The following is a 23223-nucleotide window of genomic DNA, read 5'->3' as shown; positions in this document are numbered from 1 at the left end:
CCTTCTGAATGATTTTGGGAAAGTAGTAATTGTCAGCCTCACTGATATGGAACCCAAGGGCTAATCTGACACCTATAATTAAATGATGCAATAACTATTCAATTTATTTTAGAATAGAACACCTATAAATGAAAAAAAAAAGGATATAATTTTTTACAAAACACACACAGGAATGTTAAGGCACAGCCTTTGCACTTATACAGCAAAATACAGTATATGCAACTGATAAAATCACCATATTTTATTAGAAAACAAAGGAGAAATTAGGAATAAGTAAAGGAAACACAGTGGACTGCAACAATCAAACTCTATAGAAAAGTTGAGACCACATCTGAAACAATCCAAAATATTCCTTAGGACAAATCCCTTGCTGGTGGAGTTAGCACAGAATCACCAGCTGAGGATACGATCCAGAAAGAGAAGTTGAGTGATGAAAGCCTTAAAGGCCACGTACAAAATGTGTGGTCCATTATCAGGTATTAGAAAATATTATCACCAAAATAAAGACCATTAAACTGAGAAAAAGCTTATTCCATTTAAAAGAAACTTTACGTCTGTTAACATGGTTGGTATTTTAGGATGTAGGACCTACCATAGGCACAATAAAATTCTCATATGTTTTAATTCATTTACGGATGCCTGCGTTTAATATGCTCTGTGACCATGTCTGCAATTAATATGATTTATGAGAAAAGAACATGTGCAATATTTTTTGGGTACAGTGATACATTATTTACCCCCTCCCGTGAATGAAAGATTTAATGAAACAACTCAAGGAAAATGGTTGGCAGTTAACATATTAAGTTGAAGTGACAGAATCATGAGTAAACTTTAGCACAGTTAATGATATCCTCTTATCTGACCCTGACACATTTGCAGCATGTAATTTACAGAAGCTCTGTCCAGGGAATCTTGACAAATGCTCCTAACGATGTCAGGGCAATGTTCCATTCTAATGTAAAACAGATGTGGGTCAGATACCCCCATTCATCACTAACACTGAAAATTTCAAACTCCTCCCGAGATGAATGGCATTACCTGCTGTTAACTCTTTTCACTGTAGAGAAATCTCTCAAAAAACAAAATATTGTCCAAGAAAGAATACAAAAAGGACTGTTATAATGCATTATAAAGAGAGATTTTAGAGGATTAAATTAATTAGGGACATGGATGTATACCTGTAGGATCCTAGAATGATGTTGCTGATTCATTTTATATATATGAATATTTCTGCTGAATATAAGAAACCTGACAGAAAGCATTTTTGTGTCAAATGGCAAGTGTTGGTAACCACATCCTTGGTGGATGAAAACAGGAGCAAATGCACTGATTTTGAACATTGATGATCTGACCTTCTGTATCCTCATATCAAATGAGACCTCATACTGATTTCACACCACCAGATATCACCTACACTGAAATAAGAGAAGTTGCACTGGTGTATATTTAGGATAATTAAGAGGATAACTTGCTCTTTCATGAATTATATTTTTATCTACACAAGATTACTGATGTTCACAATGCTATCACATGAAACTCCTGTCTTTTTTTAGGTGCTAGATCATAGAGACATGGAACCTGATAACATTACCAAAAAATTGTAAGATCACTTAATTCTTAAGCTTCTGGTTGTATGAAAAGCATCCAAAGATGACTCAAAAGACAAAAGAAAGATCAGAGATTAACATATAATTTATATGAATGATTTATATGAATATATAAGTATATATTTAAAATTAAATATTTCACAACTTTTTCAGGCAGTCTCAGAGATTGTAGGCTCATGAATTTAAACGCTCAACTCTGGAAATATTACTTAAAACAATTCATAACAACCTAAATTTGAGATTGGATTGCTCTCTGTCTGTGAACTCTCCTTCTCCCACCTTCTATTAAAACTGAAACACAAAAGTAGGATTCTGGACATTATGAGCACCAGCCCAGCTCTTACACACCTTCCAGCCACAACTACATGGATTTGTCTGAAAGCCAAACAAACTGAAAGACAGAAGTTAATGTGGACATTCAAAAATGTGCAGTCATCTGTTTATTGTTGCTGCTATATCAATATATTTAATAATACATTATGTTATTTGTAAATGTATATTTTCAATATTTTATATATTAGAATATTTACAAAACAAATAACAAATGTTATTTTGCATGATAACAGTTACAAAACTGTTGAATATGATCTATTTGTACTCACAGAAACAAAAATAATCAACCCCATTGGCTGAACTTTTGTTTTTTAATTAAAAAAAGAAACCACCAAACTCGTGTTCATGAAAATTATATCATGTGAATTTACTTTCTTCCTCACAAAGAAATCCCTGACCTGTCTCATGTTCTTGGGTCATTAAGCAAAGAGCTCTCAAAGCCAAGTGCATTGTGACAAAGATCATGAGCTTCTCACTGCTGTGGGACTTGAATGCAAGTGAAATGTTTCTGTGGGCAACCAATGCAGCAGTAATCCAACAAAAGGTATAGGAAAAATTAATAGCTGCTTTTTTTTCCTCCTTCTCATCCCTCTTAATGAGGTAATGAAGGTTTTTAGCCCCTGGTTCATGTGTCTCCCTTAAAAACAGAGTTAACAAGACAATATGAACATATCTAACTCATTTGACAGCTGCCATCAGTTCCATACTTCAGGTTAATGAAAACCAAGTGCTCTCAAAGACTTAAGGGAAGCCCATTGCCTAAGATCTATCTCACCAAAAGGAGTTACAGGGTAGTTCTTAAACTCAGGCAGTGAAATGTTTTGACAGTAGAAGAAAGAAACCTTGAAAGAGCTTGCATCTTTACTACTGTTCATGGAAAAGTTTGGAATTTTCTTATTAAGATTATTCCTGAGCACCAGATAACGGCACGGGAACTGCAGACTTTGTTAAAGCCTGTTATGATCTTCTACACAACCTCTTCAACATTCAATCCATTTCCCAGTTTAAAACTACAGCTTTTAAAGCTACTGGTTTGATTCAATTATGGTGGGAGAAGGTACAGAAGAGGAAAAAGTAGATATGAGAAGTTTTTCTACAGGGCAAGGAGGAAAAAAAATATGCCTAGCAGGAGACAGGTAGCACACACTTCTTCTTTTTCCAGTAAAACCTTAACACTGCAGTACTGTTTAAGCCTGGGTGACCTACAAGTTAAATGTCCTACAGGTTAAACATAGAAAGTACATGGCCTCATGGGCAGGAACCTGAGCAGAGTATTGTTGCTCCACCTGAATCCACAGCAGCCCAAAACAGCTACAGCACTCTCCAAACCAGCAAACTGCCTGATCTCCTGGTGCAGGGCAAACTCTGCTGCTTCCACACTAATAAAAAGCACATGACGAGGTCAGGGGATGCCCGTGTACACCGGAAAAGCCTTTTCCCTTATCTTAAACGAAGCAGTTCAAAATATTGATATCCTGTCCTAAAAACAGTCTGCTGTTTGCTGTGACCATACACCTGCAGGTGCGAGACAAGTGTTTCTGCAGCCGGATCAAAGAGCTGGCAGTGGCCTCTGACACTGGGATCAGGAAGGGACAAGCCAACTCAGAAATATGCCCAGGTGCTGTACTCATACATTAATGCATAGATATGCTACCCACTCAAAATTTTGAGTGAACAAATATTTGCAAAAAGAAAGTGCACTGAGCAACTGAAACCTAATTTGAAAAGGGAATACAATATTCCCATAAATGTATGCACGAGAGGCAAGAAGCTGCATAATAGGCATAGAAAACATAAAAATATGCAATTTACATATATTACACACTAATAATCTCTGTTCTGATGCTATTTTTAAAGAACTCTGGCTGAGATGGCATGCTTGCAGTTGAGTTGCTTTTTCATTAAATACAAACAAGGACACTCCAGGCTATCAGCTCCCCAGGACATTAATCCCTGCCTTTTTCCTGCAAAAGTCAACACTTCACAGGTCTGCAAGACAGAGATTCTCTCACTGCATCCAGGTAACAATGAATAAACCAGATGAACAAGGAGAATAATTGGTCATCTGGAAGATACCTGCAGATCTTGTCTTGATGTTAAAAAGTGCCAAAAATTAAGAAGGTGGAACTCTTTTTGTTCTCTTTTTTTTTTTTTAAAACGAGAGCAACAACATTTTAATACCCAGCTTGCAAGACAAGTATGTTATATGTAGCATTATGCTTCCTAAAACTGACCAAGACATACCATGTCCTCTAACCTCCAAATTCAAGGCTAACACAATAAAAGTAAAATAACAGCACCCTGGCCATCTCTCCCTGTCCTGTGCCTTCACCCAGTGCTTGCCTTAAACAACATATTTGTCCATCATATTCAAGAACAAAGTTAGAATGGAACATCCCACATGGAAAATAAGGCTTCCCCAGAGTTCTGTGTGTCAGACCTCATTTGCAATAAATTGATGTCAAAGGGGAGAAAGAAGCTTAAGTATACTAAGAGTATGATCCTGTGAATCTTAGTATTAGATTTTGTTCTGCACATTTTGAGGGTGGTGGTTTTTAAATCACAAAAGATTATCTGGGCTTCAGACAAAGCCCCCCCTCTCCACCTCCCCTAAAGTCACCATAAATTCAGCTTTACACACAGTTTGTCCAGAGCATTTGCCAGCAAGAGACACATGGATGGGTGGAAACATTATGTTAATTGCTCACACACCCAGATTTATTGTGGTCAAAAATCCACTGGCTAATAAAAAGACCCTCTTTCTTTCTCATCTAAATTCCATGCACACTGGCAGGGCACTGCAACGTGCCCACTCAGCAGGAAAACTCCTACTTCTCATCTTCATGAAACCCCCAACGCAGAGCTGGCTTTCAACTTTCCATCCACTGCCACCTCATCCTCTCAGGCAGCACCTGGGAGGCTGTGGGAAGAGCCCTGAGGAAGGGTGGAGAGGGGATGACCTGTGACACACCCCACAGCCAAGGGATGTTTCACACACTGACATTGCAACCTACGTGACCAACAGCTGAGGTTCCTTTGGTCTTTGAGACTTTCCTGTTTTGCTACAGCCCCACAAGTGATTTATATGTTTGTGGCTGTTTCACTCTCTTATATAAACACGAAGTCTGGGTATGCCACTCTATAAAGCTCTACATTTTAGCTCTTAACTCATTGTTTAGGCACCAAAACTGACTTGAAGGAGCTGTTGGTAACACCACATGAATTTAGGGCTTGGATTTTTATTTGTTTAATGTGAAGACCTTTATCAGTTGGTGAAGGTAATCATTCAGTTGCCAAGTTGTTGTTCAAAATCTAAATGGATGCAAGTTGTCTCCTCTATGCACTGAGTGACAAATGCATGATGTCAGCTTTAGAGGGATCAGTGTCCTCCTAAACCTATTGGTAGAGTTGCTGGACACAGCCGGGAGCTCTAAACACTGGGTTAGAAAAAGATTTCGAAAGTTTAAAGAGGGGAAAAAAAAGCCAAAACAACAGAAGTTTCATAGTGTAAAGACAAGGCTGGGTGTAAGGAAGCACAGTAACTGATTAAAGCAATTTAATCTTCTCCAGGATCTCCCTTGATTATATCAAACCTCAAATCAGCAAGACTTTGGGGGGAGGAAACCTGGCCTCACTTTTTTGTCCCATTCTGCCCAGCCATCACAAGATTTCTTTACTGTTGTGCTCTCCTTCTGGGTCACAGACAATAACAGCTTTGTGAAAGGAAAAATAAAAGATCACGTTTTCCATAGCCAGAACCAACATACATTTCAACTGACACTAACAAACACTTTTGATGGATTAACATAGAATCCCAAATAGCTAATTATGTCAAAAATGTAGAAGCCTTGCACACTATGAAATTAGTCACTAAAAATAAATAAATAAATAAATAAGGCAACTAATATGTCATGCATTTTGTTGGAGATTGCATTTAGAAATCAGAATTCTTCCAAAGGAAATCTATCCAAGTCTTGTTGGAAGTACATCAGTTTGTTTTTCTGTTGGTATTTTTTTCCTGAGGTTTCAAGCCATAAAGTTTTGTACCCCACTCTATGCTATAGGAATCTGTGAATCTTAATTACATTTACCATTACAAAAAAGGGTTTATGAACTTTTGCCTTTGGGCAAAAATGTTTATTTCATTGCCTTTGTTATTCATTCTTTTCAACTCCAGTGCCTTTGAACTTTTCAGCTGCACAGAGTTATCACCGTTGCACAGGAACCAGGAACTGTACTCCCGAGATGCAAACCACAAGTTGAAGAAAACGAAGGAGGCAAAGATATACGAGTCGTTATTTTGGCCACCCTTTGTGCCATTAAAATCTCATTTTCTGCCTATTAGAATGCCCTCTCCCTGCTTAGGCAGTGGTGATAGTCAGTGATTAGTGTGTAATTGAGTATAATTGTCTTTTCACTTTTCATTTGTGTCATTCTGAGCTTCTCTCTGTTTTTCTAACCACTGAGAGGAAAAAAGGGTAAAAAGCAGATAAAGCTGTTAAAACTCTCACTTTCAGCCCTGAAGAGATTTCTGATTGTAATTATAGATTACATCCTCTTTGTGAATCTTCAGAATTTAGTGGACATCTCTTTCCAAGCACCTGGGCAAAGCTCTAGCTAATAAAATAAACTACCATCTATTTAAACTTTAACTAATAATGTCGGCTTCAGACAGATGACATGTGTAGGAAAATTTAACCAACCTTTTGACACTCAATTATCAAAGCAATTTATTAACATGATGTCCTTAAAAGAGCTCACGCGAATTAGAAAAACAATTGTGGTATTCATGCATTTATACGTTGCCAAAGAGCAGTAATACTCCTAATTTATGTATTTATAACTTGATTATAACTCATCTCAATGCACACTCATCTCAATGCTCAATGCTCCTTGGAACTCTTCTCGTACAACTTGCCTGTAATTTTCCTGGACCAGTCGGTAAAATCTTGATGAGGTTATCTTAAAGTGATATTTTATTCACAGAAAAGCTACAAGATCTATCTTCAGGAGAAGAATAGTACATTACAAATGGTTGACAACTGAATGCAAAAGTGAAGTCTGCCTGATTCCATTATAAATCAGTTGAAATTAAATATAAGCTATGACTCTTGATTCAGCCAGTAGGAGGAAAAAATTAAAAAAAAAAAAAAAAAAAAAAAAAAAAAAAAAAGAAGGAAACTAGCAAACTGAAATCATGTGGCTTATATAAAGAATACATTATGGTTTAAATTTGGCAATTCATTATACTGTGGCCTGAGGGAATAGACTCTTTGGTTCTGGTATACAGCAAATCCTCTGTCTGAAAACACAGGACTGACCTGAGGTGAGAGGCCATTGCCAATGGCAGGGTTCATGGGATTTGAGGGCCCGGACGGAGGCACAAAGCTGTCTGTATAGCTGGAAAATCCATGCCTGGTGCTGGGTAGGCAATAGGCAGAGCTGCTCTCTGGATTCGAAGGGAGGCTGCTTTGGTGTACAGTGCTTGGAGGGAGAGGCTGAGGCCTATGGACGGTACTGCTTGGATCAGACACAGCTAGAAGCAAAAGAAGCGTGTTGATATGTTTCACTCCTTTATTTCTGGCATAATAAGTTCATTATGTGAATCTCAACAGAATTGCATCAGAACCTGCACCTAAATACTGGTTAAGTAGGAAGGTAAATCTTTATTATTGCTAGATATTTAACTGGCTTGTAAGATCACACAAAAATTCTTAAACAGACTGTAAACATCATAACAACAGACACATGCAGTTTTCAGACCTTGGAGGACATCCTTAGTGGGCACATATTGGTCAGCAATATTATATATATATATATATATAGAGAGAGAGAGAGAGAGAGAGATAAATAAAGGAAAATATTTATTTGCTTAGGAGACTAATAACAGGTTTTCCCCTCCTGGTCACAGCACAGAAATTCTGCTGTGGTTTGTAGCAAGCCTAGCAATGCATGGGAGAAGCTCTGGGCTTAGAAAAATTCCCTTAATTAGAACATCCATCAGCAATTAGCATCCAAATCTCAAGGAGGAAACACAGTAACATATTTTATAAAACCTCACCAATAAGGTTTTTCTTTAATATTAAAATCTAACATACTCTAGGTTTGAGGCTCTGTTCCCTCACCCCTCAAATCCACCAAAGTTCACAGAATTTCTGATAACATAAAGAAAAATTTTTACCATACTGAGAGTTGCTATTGTCTGATGTGAAACAAAATGGTCTGAATAGCTGGTTTTTCCGCCATCAGATAAATATTCAGAAGTTTCCAGTGCACCACCATTGAAGGCCTCAAAGAATCTAAAGTGCACCTGCCTCCTTCTGCACCACTCTGGGCAGCAGAGGAGGCCAGTGCAGTAGAAGGGCAGGGGTGTGTGTACATCTCTTTACCAAAGCTGCACACCTACCACACGGGAGGTGATTATTTCTCTAGCTAGCACCCTTCATGTAGAACCAGCCCTTTCTTGCAGCAAAACAAACGTGAGTTCTTACGTGCTTAAAATCAGCAGGCTTGCAAGGTTCTCCCTGAGTCAGACCCTGAAGTAGCCAACACATTAGAAAATATTTCTGCAATGGATCAACATGGTAAACCCCCCAGCAACACTATTTTAACCAAGTACCTGTTGGCTACTGTACCTTGCGGTATGGAGGTGGGTTGGTAAGAGGGCTCAGAGAGCTGGTATGTTGGCAAAGTTGGCATGGCACTGGGTGGAAATCCTCCAGGGATCAGGTGGTTGAAAGCCATCAGTTGATTGGCTCCTGCCTGTTTCCTCCATCTGGCACGACGGTTACTAAACCAGACCTACAAATGTTTTAAACACGAACATTTGATTTTTGTACATTTAATTCAGCTGTATCAGAAATAATGGCATCGTATTTCAAATGCATTCAGCGTCTGAGACGAGGGACACACAAGGTGCACACCAGACTCAGTGCTTCTAGACAAGAAAGGTGCCCTTGGCACACACTTCCACGGTTCAACAGACAGGACATGGGAATTCCGATCCCTAGTTTCCTCTGCTGAGAAGAAAGCTGACTGCTCTTTCAAGCTTTATTGCTTTTAATAGCCATCAATCACTATCATTACTGTGCCACATTTAATAAGAAAGGGGAAACATCTCTCCATTTAATCTAAGCGCCAGCCAAAGCTATTTAGTCTGTATCATCTTTAATTTGCTGACAAGTTAGTGGCAGCACTTAATGCACTATTAGAAGGTGCATGTACTTATATATTGGGATACTATATTGTCCTAATGGCCAACAGAACTTTAAGCTTTTAATTAGAAAAATACAAGCCCCATGTACAAAACACACAGATCCCTCCCAGCAAGTTTTCAAGTATTCACATATGTACAAAACATCTCTTAATAAACTTACAACAGTAGGTCAGAACTTCAGCACTAGATTAGCATTTCAGAACCACTTTGAAATCTGTTCCCAGGACAGCATAACCAACCAGATGGGGTTTGGATTAGTGCAACATTTTAACTATAAATCTGCTTTTCTTCATGCCATTCTCAGTTCGTTTTAAGTTTTCCAAGTCTTGGATGGCTCTTATTCCCTCCAAGAAAGGAAGAGGCAAGACTTGCACCCATGAAACTTCACAAATGTAGGCATAATAATAGAGCTGCAAAACACATAGGTTAATACTGATATTACAGCGATTAAACTGCCACAAATTGGAAGAGTCACTGCAGGGGTGCCTGGACCAGCCTGCCGGTACATTCCCCTGCTGCAGTTTCAGAGCAACTTCTTGATTACAGAGCTCAGGTCCGTGAGTTGGATGACCACAGAAAAGAAAGGTTGTTTAAGATAACAGAAACTACACACATCTGTAAACAAGCAGACAGTTGCTCATAATCCTACACCCTGAAGCAGCTGCAATGATCATCCATGGATACTATCGATTAGGTAAGACCTTAACTGACTGTTAGCACCTTACAAGGTGGCTCTGCACAGCCTGTAAGGCAGCCTGGCCTGAAAGCCACTGAGGCAAGTGAGCTGATGAGCCACATATTGATGTATCTGCAAAAACTGGGGCTCAGATCTGTCACCCTTCCTGCAAGCAGCCCATGCTGGCTTATGAATCAGCCATCACAGACTGGAATTCTAGGTGTAGCATCATTTATAAACCATGAGTGGGCCCTCACATAAGAGTATAAAACCAGTTTGAACTACACTGTGGGCTTCTCTGCTTTCTGTTTCATAACAGGAGTGGTGGGACTCACTGGGCCATCTGGTTTCTGACGTAGGCCATCTGTCACCACGTAGTTTGTTTTGGCTTCATACTCTTTTCAGAATGAGATGCTCGGCTCATACAGCTGCCTTCTCCTTTGGCCACAACTACTCCTCAATTATACACTCCCACTCTGGTTTAAGATTTAGGACAGAGGGATAGACTGAGCCTCTGTTCTACCTCACAAATCCCTCTCTTGTTTTTTTGTTGTACATACTAACTCCCCTCTGCCTTCACATGAGCCATTTCCTAAAGCAGCTGGCAGGGACAAGTCACCAGGGTGGAGATGTGAAACCTGTGATGAGCAATAGTTGAAGGTGTGTCTAGATTCAGCAATATTTTTTTATTTCTCATCCTATAGACATCTATACCGTTTTTCAGTTTTCTTCTTACCCTTTACTTCCTTCACTGACACGTTAAGTCTAAGTTTCTTATTTACTCCTCACAAACTGCTTCCACCTGCCTTTGTCCCCCAAAGTGCACCAGTCTCACACTCCTGCAGCAATATCTTCTGAAAACAACCATATTGGGAAGGAAAAGAGGACAAGACGCACTGGAGAGCAAGAAAGAGGATTTGCTAAAGAGCCAAAGAACACTTAGGAAGGATAATGGAGGTCAAAGAGTAAGGAGGGAACAGCAAATGCACGTTGTAATTAGCCTATCCAGGTCATTAACTGCAGCTTTTTCCTTAACACTCTCCCTTCTTCAGGTCAAGAAGGTTATCTGATGACCTCTAAACACTTTAAGAACACTGACTGAACTACATTACATGAATGGATTTCACCAAGAAAAATGAAGTAACAAGATTTTGTTTCCTCTACGGATAAGCTCCAGATCTTTATTAAAATGAGTCAGGTCCCAAATGTTAATTCAGTGGAGAGTGATTTGCACTAATGCCAGGTTTTGTGCTTTTAATTACAGGCAGATTTTGGCTCATTTTACAGACTTGCATTTTTTCCAGAACTGCAGCTATGTATTAGACATCCCTGCAAGGGACACACTCAATGGTATCAAAAGGTCTGCAGCAGCCACACAATGAACATCCTGGTGCACGGCTTTGTTGCCACCTGGAGCCCCATTAGTACAAGTGGGACTCTGCAGGGGTGCAGAAACCTGCCTGGGCTGTGCAGAAACCAGGCTATGTGAACTGGGATATGCTACTTGACTGGCACCCATGTCACATGCCAATGGCACTGTCACAGCTCCAGGCTTGTTGGCTCCAGACACTGTCACTCCACTGCAGAGCAAGTCTTATTGCCACTAATATCACACACACTCATCACTACAGGACAGTAGAGGAACATAAGAAAATAAAAACAAACAAAAAAATCAAATCAAGAACAAGTTACTCAAAATTAAACAACTCAAACCTAAATAACTCAACTCTAAATATTTTATTTACATTTTTGTAAATTTTATGGGAATTAGTCAGATCTCAAGCTTTATTCAGAAGCTATGTTAGCATAGCATATTAACATATGTTATGCTAACCGAAATTATTATTTTTTTAATCATAGTATTTCACTTGGACTACAGCCTTGATTCATTTTCAAGAGTCCAGATTTTTTTTATTTTTTAAATCCTCACATGAAAAATCCTTGTTCACTACTATCACTAATTAAAGAAATCTTGAAAAATTTGCTAATATCAAGCCAAGACTTAAAAATAAATCTAGTCACCACAAGCCAATGTGTTTGCTTAGAAACATATTGTAAACACCTGGGGAAATATTTTCTTTTGTTTGTACATTTCCAATGTGATTTAAATACAGTGCCCCCTTATGTGCAGCAGATTTCAGCTTCCACCAACATGAAGAAATCCTCATCTTGTGAGTGGCCCTTTCAAATCTAGCAGGTCCCCATAGGATGTTTGTGCTCTCCTACAGCCTCCCTTCTGAGAGGGACACAACCATCACCTGGATTCAGGGATGCTCAGAATACAGTGCAGCCCCTGGAGAAGATCACAAGTGTCATCCTGTGATAAAGTGCTACCCTGCAGTGACCACAACAGAAAAGCAACTTTAAACTATCTACAACTACTCCACCTGACAAACTAATATATTTTGTGTGTTGCCTTCACCAGCAACAGTGTGGATCTCAGTGGCAGGCAGACCAATCCTAGGTCTGCATGATCAAATCACCAGGACCACACTGAAATCCCCCATGGAAGCAAAAGCAGTGGCTAAGCAAGCTACTGCAGTTTTGAGACTCAAAACGCAGCGGTCTTACACAAGAAGTACTGGGTCTGAAGGAACACAATCTACTCATGCTGGTGCAACCTGCAGGAGCTCTAGTTTAGGTGACTGTTGCGCTTGGTGCTGTGCAAATGCAGACATGGACAGAGGAAACATGACTCGGCTGAGGGATCCAAGCATCCAAAAACCTAAGTCTGCACAGAAGCCAAGTTACGTTCATTTAAGTGAGGCTTGGGCTCCACAGTTCCTATGTCACTTTCAAAGCTGGAATGTAAATAACCCAGATGATTTGGAAACAAAATCGTACCCCAGAGTCTGGCCAAAATTTACATCTCAAAAACAGAACTGGAGAGGATGAAATTTAGAACAAAAGGATAAAAAAAATAGCTCTTTCAGTACTGGAGGCTCCAGTTTTTCCTAGTGCCTGGAACTAGACTGACCAAAAAAGAAATTCCTCTGCAGTAGAACATAAAAATAAGTATTTTATGCCAATGTAGAATGGATAAGGTGAACTAATAGGTTTCTGCCATCACTATTTCCTAATATTTAGATCCTGCCTCTTATTATCATTTTTCCTTTAAGTAGTTTTCAAGTGATCGTGCCAACATCTTATTTTGTTGATCTCAACAGGATATTCTTTAAAAGACGCATTTATTCACTTGGGAACACACTAGTGTAATTAGCCTTGACATTTCGACAGTCTGATCATAAACACAGAGTGCTCTATGTGCTTTTAAGGCAAAAAGATCTCTGATTCAACAGGGCAAAACATTCAAGATGTGAATGTTGCAGAAAACCCGTGGATATTTTGTTATACACAGTCCTGACCATTGCAAGCATGAGTGCCAGAAACACACAAAGTCAAAAGACTGATGTATTGTTAACGGTACTTCTAATTTTAGATGGGGAGGGGGGTGTTGGGTTTTTCCCCTTTTGCCACATGATATTTTTCATGGTAACTGCCTCCCCCACTCCACTGTTCCCCACCTCTCCCTTCCCACAAAATTCACATGTTCAAAATAAAGTCTGACCATGCTGGAAGCGGGAGTCCTTGGCGGGTGTTCCACCAGGGAAAGAATGTGGGCTGTGCCAGAAGCAGCAGGGGTGTTGCCTTGCAAAGAGAGGAGGTTGAAGAAGGAAATCGCTAAGAGGAAAACATGGCAGTGTGACTTCTAAAGACCCACAGTGTCCAGTCCTTCAGCCCATACCGATACCTCACTTATTTCAGCACCCACAGAGTGGTGTGTGCAGGAACCGTCACCCTCTCGCTGGGTGGAGGGCTAACACCAGCCCACATACCTGCCTGACCAGGCTGGAAGTTCACTCAAAGAACACAAGAGTGAAGAAAAAAAAAAGGGAAATAAGTTTTTTATCTCCCTTTTTCTTTTTTTTTTTTTTTTTTGCAGTAGAGTAAATGTCCGTCATGGTTCACCAAGGTATCGGATGAGCTCCAAGGAGAGAGCTGCCAGAGACCAGCCACAGAAACAAAAGTAGAGATAGAATTGCTTTTTAGTACAACTAGTTGGTAAATCAGCTTCACTACGATGTCTGTACACCCCCAGCCTCACAGGAATAAGGTCCACTGTGTACAGAGGTACGCTGTGTTTCCTCACAGCATCTCAAAGCAGCACCAAAACCTGCTGGGAGCAACCTGCCGTGACCACCAGTGGGAACGTACAAGGCTGAAGGTTCTCTGCCTGCTCAGAACTGCTCTTTATGGTAATGGGAAGTCATGATGCTTGAGACACAGGGAGTTATCAATGCAATGGAAACCAGAGTTCTTTTAAAACATAATGGGGGGGGGGGGGGGAAGAAGGAAAAATGTACCAAACAACCAACCCCCCCCCAAAAAAAAAAAATCCAAAACCCAACACACCACACACACACACAAAAAGAAAAAAAAGAAAACCAAAACACAGACCAAAAAGCCAGTAGACTGTGCCAAAGGGAATAGAGACTTCCAACCACCTCCCAGTGTGATCCAATGTACTCAGATCTTATAGGTTCCTTTGAAAAGACTTTGGTTCAGTCCTAGAAAAACACTTCTAAAACATTGCAGCTGAATAGTTCTGAAAATTATTCAGTAATAAACAAATTGAATTGTGTATTTATAAATTAAAGTGACACTAATTGGAGCCCTTAGGCAGCAGGGACCAGAAAAAGACAATCAAAATCACATCCCTTCTTTTCCTTTATATTTACAAATATCCTCCTGGGCCTGCATATGAATTTAGTTGGCTAATTTACACATAAAAATTTCCCTTTCCTGGGGGAGGGTGGAATCTGCAATTACAGGGTTATCTACTGCAAGGATACACAAAGCTTTTTCTTTCTTCAGCCCAAATATGATGCAAGAGCATCGGTCTCAAGAAAAGGCACTAGAAATTCTCCATAAACCACATCAGGAATAACCATGAAGATCTGCTGAAAGGTCTTAAATGTTTCTGAATCCGTCCTACATTCCCTTGCTCCATCTTCCCATAGGACTGGGCAGTTCAGCATACAGGCTCAAACGATTTCAGAGGAGCTGGGGGCAAGCTAAGATTTTTTTTTTGGCACAGATCCCCCCTCCCCTATGATGTCTCAGTAAGTGCTTTTCACTGTTTGCTACTGAGAAGAGGCTATTAAAGCTGAGAGATTGGACTTTGGAGATTTCAAACCTTACTGCTAGCTTAAGAGTCAGAACTTCTTCTCTCACCTTTCCCCCCACTATCCTCCTCCATAAACTATCTCTTTCTCTCCCTGTAGCACAGTGAAACAAAGAAAGCAATATGTAAGCAAAACACTTGAAATTTTTTTTCAATAAATTTTCTTCTGGCTACTCAAGACTTCTGAGCTCTTGGGACTTATTTGTTGAGGTTATAATAAGGCTTTTACAATAGCTGACAAGCTGAATACAAGTTTGACATGGGAACATTCAATCCCATCCTAGCAGCCTGGAGAGATCTGCCTGAATTTTCAGACATGCTCTGTTGATAAACAACATTTTTCTTTTTGGAAGTTTTCAAGCAAATCAATTTAAAACTGGGATCTGGCTAAGAAGAACATTTTCAGGATAGGGCATAGTCATGTTTCAGAATTCTTCCTGACTTGCCCTGCACATTTTTTTAATCTTTTAAATGAAGGCTCCTCCTTTGGAGCTCTACTTATCTTTCTGAAATGTATCTGATAAACACACAAGACCAAAGAACTCCCCCCTTCCTTCTGTCTAAAGTGCACCTGCAGCCAGGTGCACAGGACATTGTCCTGGCTCCACATCACATCGAGGTTCAAACACTGGGGAGAAGGATTCAGCAGTTCTTGAGTGGAAAGGTGCTGCAGGAGGAATTGCAGGGAGCATTTTAACTCTTTATTACATTCAGTGCTGAAATATTTGTGGTGATTCTACTTAGACATCTCATGACTCTTGCAATGTGGAGTTTGTTGCAACACTTCTTTTGCCAAAAGCCTTTCCTGTCCCCACAATTAGGTACACAAGTAACACCGACAGTGTAAAGTCTGTTTTCAGTTGCTTGATCAGCTTTCAAAAAATTCCCCTTAGGGGCTGACGTGTTCTAAGCTTGATCTCAAACCAGAGGCAACTTTTTTTCCCCACCTCCAAGCAACCAGTTTAGAAACATGCATTTGGTTACCCCTCAACAGTGGGAAAGTGAGGAAATAGATGGTTCAGTGGCTTAAGACTCTTCCTTTCACAGGAGTAATAGACTGCCTCAGGGAACAGAAGGAAAGGGGAAGCACGGGGGAGGCAGGGTAAAGAAAACAAAACATGAGATGTGAGCACTACACAGAGGGACTGAGGGAATAGCAAGGTTGGTCCAGTTGTGATCAACTACAAAATTGGACCTTACAACTCCAAAGGGAAAGGGAAAAAAAAATGAAAAAAACCTTCTGAGCTCAGTTGGATTCAGGCTGCAAAGCGCCAGCTCTTTTGGATGATGCTTAATTGGGAAGCAGTCAAAGAGATCTTTGTGTTTATATCCATATAAAATTTGGTATCTCTGATCTCTATCATACTGTTACCAAAAAAGAAGTGTGACTAAGAAAGCTTGAATGCTACTTCAGTGTGGCTATCCAGCCCTCTCAGTCTCAAGTCTCTTAGGGTTATTTTCTTTTCACAGGTCATCTTTTACTTCATGCCCATCATACATGGCTATTTTAAGAGGCTATAGAGAGGTGCTGAATGCTGATAAGGCAAATCCTGTATCCCTTAATCCACTTCTAAATCACTCTGCCAGCCTTCAAGGGTACCAGACAGATGGAGTGCACTAGAAAACTGCCCACAGGCTGGTTACTTCAACCCCAGCTCATCTTTAATCCAGAAAGGTTTTGTTCTGGTATTTTAATCATTGATTGACTGGGAACTTTCTTCCATGCTGGGTTAGGTAAAATATCCATGTCAGAGGTACTGGGGAATTCGTGAGGCTGTAGATCATACGAGTGGTGTGAGACAGGATGCATCTCAAGGGAACCAAGGAAGCCATAAGGAATGTAAAAAGTCACAGGGTTAAAGCCACATTAAGACAGCTGTTATGTTAATGAGAGTTCTGCTTTTCCTCTAGCTGTGGGTCATTGATTTAGAAAAACATGAACAAGGTCTTTTTAATTTTATCATATTTTTCCACTGAAGCTAACATAGAACAAAACATTATATCTTAGATCCCATTCGTCTTACTAACAGAACTTGTGAGGGGAGTTATCTTCATTACGTTTGTGCACAAATTATTCTCAGGGCTTGATTTGGTCTTACCTGGTCCAAGTCTATATACAAAACTGTTTTGCAAACATTTCACTTAGTAAACATGTTAAGAAAAGAGAGTCTTGCACCACTGAGTTTGCCTTCCAGACAAATTCATCCACGCATCTGATTTTCTACCACAGTCATAACAAACACAAGAAATGTGTTGTGAAGTCTTCTGCAAAAATGTTTAGCAGGTAAAACTGAAAAAGTCTGGACCTTTCAAGGCAGATGCTCAATAATACAGCTGTGCTGCAACAGGCATGCTTGTCTTAAAAAGTCGGAGGGATGTTTTGTATTTCTTATTTGAGTTTGCAGTGTCTGAATGCCTCAAGTTGAGTTTCAAAGGTCAAAACATAGTAAAGTTTCGCCAAAGAAACCAAATTCACCTGCATCCTTGGTTAGATCACAGTCACCACTCATTTCTCTTTCTTTGTTAGATCACAAGCTACAATATTTTGCTTTTCACCCAACCACATATTTGGTTAGTTACACTTGCAATTCAGACTGATTTAAAGGGGGTGTAGTTTTCTCACTGACCCTTAGATGTTAAATAGTAAAAGACCAGCAGAAGATTCTGCTTGTGGTATATTAAACATTTTACAGGATGTGTTTCTTTGCCATGAAACCGAATAAGTCCTAATCTAAAATTGAACTCCAGGGTGCAGTTTGTTCCAGAGTTATCTGGTTGCTATTTTCCCATTTTTAGACAGCTAAAAATCTAGGTTAATGCCTTTTTTTAAGTTTAAATCAACTCCATGTTACTGCTCCAATACATTAGCTTGTTTAAGGCAATCCAGATCTACATGAAGTTGTAAAGATTTAACAGTTATTTGAGGGTTTATTTTCCTTAGAATTAAACTAAGAGTGGGGATAAAAGATATTACAAGGTTTAAACCAAGTCAACTACAGAATCTAACCTAAAAATTAACTGTAAATACTACACCAGTAACCTTGCTCACTTCCATGGCTTTGTAGACACATTGTCCTTTAAAAAAAAATGTTTTTCTCTCCTCAATGCCTGAAAGACCCAAACAACAACAGATGAAATCAGTTAAGTAACCATGAGTTGGCACAACAGCTGGCCTGATTACATGCAGAGTGCTGTCAAATGCATAAAACAAACAAACGGGGATATCAGACCTTCTTCTCCACAAACTCAGTATTATATTCATGGTAGGTATGGAACAATTACTGGGGAACACACAAGAGTTTTTTTCAAAGCAGTTGTCTCAAACAGTTGTAAAACCATTGTCCATGTAAACTGTAAAAACCCTAAGGCTGTAAACAATGTTGCTTCACATTTTCCTTCTACTCCAGAGTAGGATCATATAAGATTTAGAAGGACTCACACGCTAACAGAAAATTAAATTCCTTTTGTTAGGCAGCTTTTCAATACATACCTGGACACGAGCCTCTGTGAGTTTGGCTCTTTGTGCAAGTTCTTCCCTAGTATAAATATCAGGGTAATGTGTCCTCTCGAAAGCTCTTTCCAGCTCTTCTAGTTGTTCTGCTGTGAAGGTCGTCCTGCTGCGACGCTGCTTTCTTTTCAAAGGTAAATCTGGTTCAGAATCGATGTCAGAACCTTCATCAGACTGGGGTGCTGGTGCTCAAAAAAGAAAGAAAAAATAAAAGACAAAAATTAACTTTAGTAGAGGAGAAAGAAGAGCAAAATTTTGGAGCAATCAATGACATCCTCTTGTATGGAGGCTGTGTTGGACCAAAGGCCCCTCACATGCCCTGAGTCAGAACATGAGGAACGCCAGAAAGAAACAGCCCACACACAGCATGTCCACGACACAGGAAGGGGCTACCAGCTCTTGCCATCAGCAGTTTATAGAGAAATCAATGCAAACTCCTTCTGGATTTCACAGACATGGAAATAGTGAGGTCACACACACAGCCAGGCAGCTCCTGGCAGCATTACTTGTTTCCCCTGGCAGTCAAATGAATTCCAGCTATAGCTGAACCCATAGCTATAACTGTGAAGGCTGCAAAGCCTCTTCCAGCGCCTGACCCCATTCACTCTCTCCAGCAAGTGGTAATGAACTAAGTAGACTTTCAAAGCAAGTCTTCACTTGCTGTCCAGGAGACCAGAATTTCCTCTTGCCCAAGTCTTCAAGGGAAACCACCTAAAGAGGGCAGACATTCCCCAGCGATGCTGAAACTGCTTATTTAATGGAAATGCAAGCATTGCTGCTACTACTTCAATAATGCCAAAGAAATTATTGATATAGACATTGATTTAATATAATCCTTTTAATGTAATTTATTTGGAAGTAAAAAGTTTCTCAAGCTCCAGCTAAAACCTCCCACCATGTTCGTTTCTAGCTATCTTACATTTCCAATTTCACTCAAGCTGTTTGAACTAATAAATACACCCAATCTCTTTACTTAGTCTTGCAGCATGAGAAAGACAAAGTGCTTTTTCAGACAATTCAGCTGAAAAGTTTATTAATTTCTGTATACCAAAAAACAAAGGGAAAAAAAACAGGCAGAAAAACAATAACAAAAAAAAAAAAAAAACAAACAACAACCAAACAAAAAAATATTTCAGCTGAACCAGTGCCTCTTATGTGAAAAGTGTCTTCATTTTCCAGACAGCATCAATATCTTAGACCCAACATACACAGAACATAAGGAGAAACTTCTGTGGATGTCTGCATCAGTATAATGAACAAACGCTCAACTGCCAAAGTCTCTTACTTGCATTGAAAGTTTGCCCCAAATAAGACTGGACTAAATGGTTCTCATTCTTAAGAATATTGTTCTCTAGAACAGAAGAAAATCAGCTCAGACATCCTATCCCAAACAGTTCAAGTTCATTCCTTATTACACAAGCAATCTAGAGTATCCCAAAATGAACATAATACATTGTCTGAATTAGTGACAAACCCCAAATCTTCTGAATTGGGGTCCCAAGTGACACCTGCCCTCCTCAGCAACTGCCCCAAGTTACAACCCTCCAGGATGGTTTCATGCTGCCATCCAAGAACAAAAAGAAACTTAGGGTATCTAAAATATAGTTCCCCAGTGTTATCCTGAGATACAAATCACCCATCTTAAGCAGAGCAGCTATTTCTGCCCACCTAGGCTAGAGGAAGAGAGCACACCAGCCATACTACCGGGGCCACACTGCCTAGCACTGCACTGTGCCCATACCTGATGTGGTGAGATCTGACACAGAGCTCAGAAACGTCCCTTCTGGAGACAACTTGTCTGACAAAAGTTGCCTTTGATTGTGTACAAATTGAGTTAAAAAAAAAAAAGTCAAATACCGACGTCAAGAGCTCAGAATTCAATGCTCTTTCATATTCCAAATGTATGTATAGAACTTCTTCAAACATCTGTGTATATGCCTGTAAAAAGCCAGCTTAAACTGTGCAATTTAAAGCGGATATTTATTGCTGAATTTCTGAAGTGAATTCCCTCACCAAATGAATGGGAAGTATCAGAAGATATATCATAATCATTCTTAAAATGTTTTATAAAGACTTAGCAAAAATCTTGAATGTTTCCTTGCATCCTCATTCTTTTCTGCAATAAGAAGGCAGAACTGAAACCCCGACTTCATTTCATTTTAGTTTTAGATTTCCATTTCATTAAGCAGTATGTGAAAGGCACAAAGGTAAACCAATAAAAAAATCCTGTAGTATCTAAGAGTCCAGAACAATATGTCTGATCAAGGACAAGCATTCAGAGAGAAAATAATAAAGTAAGGAGAGAAGGTATATCAAATGAAGTGACCTTCATATCTATCTGCTTTCATTGACATTGGCTGCTGTGTGCAGCTTTATTGAAAACATTGCCTTCCTTCGTCTTATCTTCTCTGTGATATTAAAATCAAACAAGTGTAATCTCAAAGGGTAGTCACATGTCTGTACCACAAACTGTACTGGTTTTATTTCTTAAAAAATATTCTTAAACATTATTAGATTCAAGGAAGCTTTTATTCTTATTTTTTCCTGTGAAAATATCATTACTAGATTTTTATATAGGTGAGAAGCCAATCAGAACATTGGCTAAACACATAAATTGGATACACCTCAGCCTTTAAAAGAATCAGTATTTAATCTTATATTTGCTCAATAGTCATAGAGCATTGCCCTTTTGCTAAACAGTATCTCACTAATAGGTCCACTGACTTCCATGATATACAAAGATATTATTTAGCACAGGTGAAGGTATCAGATTTTAGTTGGGTCATTTCTACCTCTATCACCAGTACAGACACTAATACACATAACACTAACCTTTGCAGATGTCCTAATGATCTTAAGTCCCCAACCCCTCAAGCTGTAAATAGGAAAAAGAAAGAGACTCCCCAGTGTCCTGGGAGATTCCCCAACCAGAATTCTTGGGATCACTGGAACATCCCTTACTGCACAGCTCAAAGTGGGAGAGGCAGCCAAAAGCACTACAAGGAGCTGAGCCGTGAAGTTTAATTAAAGAAGGAATTAAAGAATTAAAGAGAAATTATTTGTCCCTTAACCCCTCGTGACCTATCTGGTGGCCTAAGGAAATGCTGCATGCCCATTATCACCACAAAATGCAGAACCCCTGGGCCCAGTGTCTTAGGCATTCAGTCACCTGGAGTTCTGCAACCATCCCTTTTCCAAACACTGTAAATAGACACATGGGGGCAAAAAGCGAACAACAAAATAACACACAAGAGGTCATTCTGTGGGCTGTTCTTCCTCTCAGCAAGACATTTCATTTGAATAATTAAATAACAATAACATGACAACCATTTAAAGCCCATACATTAGCACTGCAGCACAGCGCACCTGACAGAGGCAGGCAGGGAGTTTATCATGGAGAGGTTATCACCCTGCGACCCACGGAGGCACAACTTCTCTGGCACTCCTTCAGGCACTCTGACATTTTTTAAAAAAATATTACACAGCCTCTTCCTCTGAGTGTAACTGCCCAGGGTCTGCCCAGGACAAATTCTGTCTAGCCACGGAGATCACTAAAATAATACCAATTTAAAAAAATAGCAAAGGGCAGGGAGGGTAGCCGTTTATTTGCCTGCTGCCTTCCCCACACCCACCTCCCCATTTCTTCATTTAAGCAAGATCAATCTCACAGGCTCTACCCCTTGTGCCGCAGCTCACTTAAGTCTGTGGCTTGAGCAGCCCCAGCTTTGGGGTTCGCCAGGGTGTTCGTTCTGCTGCCTGTGGGGCTCACTGTGACAGCCCCAGTTGTGGGGCTCACTGGGTTGGCAGCCGACGTCCGTCTGATCCCCGCAGCCTCGCAGGCTGAAGCAGGCGAGTGACCTCCCCGTGTTTGCTCGGGTGCAGGCGAGGGGAGTGCAGCGGGGCACCACCCCCACACAAACCCACAGCAAATGACAAATGACACTTTCTCTTTGTGATCTTTGGGATTTTTGTTGACTTATTTGGAGGCTTTTGTTGAGTCCTAAGAAATGGCCTGTGGCTGAGGCCTATTGGGCCAATTTCCACGCTCCATCTGTGGTATCCATCAGCGGGGCCTTTGCCCGCATTCAGGGCTCTGACACCTGCCTGGCAGGATGCGGGAGGCACAAAGGCGGCTGCTGCGGAGGCGGGGGCGGCGGGCCGGGGGGGCCGGGCAGGGCACGCCGGGTGAAGGGGATGCACAGCAGGGGTTAATCCAGGCTCCCCCTCTCCAAACCTCCGCACCTGGAGGTGTCCCTCCAACGCTGCCTCTCCCCGCCAGAGGTAAAGGGGCTCAAACGCAGCCCTCCTTGTGGGTGAATTAGGGAGGAAAAGGGGGGAGAGTGGGAGAACTGCCCCAGGATGGGGATGTCAGGGGCATCCCAGGAGCTCCCCAAATACACTTCTGGCACTGGCTCCCCACAAGGGCCAGGAGCAGCAGTAGGTGGCCAGCAGTGCATTCCTCCCTAGATCCTTGTTTGTGTTGAGGTAGGCTTTCAGCAGCTGGCATTTAACAGTGATGGGCTAGAAACACGTCCGGCATCCTTTCTGGCCTCAAAATAAAGTCCACAGGAATAATAAAGCGGTATCCTTATTTTGTCCTAACAGCTCTACTCTCTTCTCCCCATCAGCAGTCCCATTTAGGGGCAGGCTCATATATCCATACGAAATATAATGAAGACTCTGGAGCCAACCACCTAC

General features: G+C 40.5%; 1 protein-coding gene across 7 annotated transcripts in view; it reads right to left on the bottom strand.

Moving 5' to 3' along the window:
- Positions 1–23223, bottom strand: part of PAX3 (paired box 3) — a 75193-nt gene that overhangs the window by 5807 nt on the left and 46163 nt on the right. For 4 of the 7 annotated variants that reach the window (XM_032698336.1, XM_032698337.1, XM_032698333.1 and 1 more), the window contains exons 5-7: positions 18508–18713; positions 8576–8741; positions 7262–7476 (exon numbers count right to left, since the gene is read on the bottom strand). In XM_032698336.1, coding sequence (XP_032554227.1) covers positions 7262–7476; positions 8576–8741; positions 18508–18713 — 587 coding nt within the window. The remainder of the gene's footprint in view (positions 1–7261; positions 7477–8575; positions 8742–18507; positions 18714–23223) is intronic. The other 3 variants (XM_032698338.1, XM_032698339.1, XM_032698335.1) reach the window with 1 other exon arrangement.

Source organism: Chiroxiphia lanceolata, chromosome 10 (assembly GCF_009829145.1).
Source record: "Chiroxiphia lanceolata isolate bChiLan1 chromosome 10, bChiLan1.pri, whole genome shotgun sequence".
Taxonomy (NCBI): Eukaryota; Metazoa; Chordata; class Aves; order Passeriformes; family Pipridae; genus Chiroxiphia; species Chiroxiphia lanceolata.
Note: the sequence above shows the minus strand (reverse complement) of the source record. Positions and strands in the feature narration are given on the sequence as shown.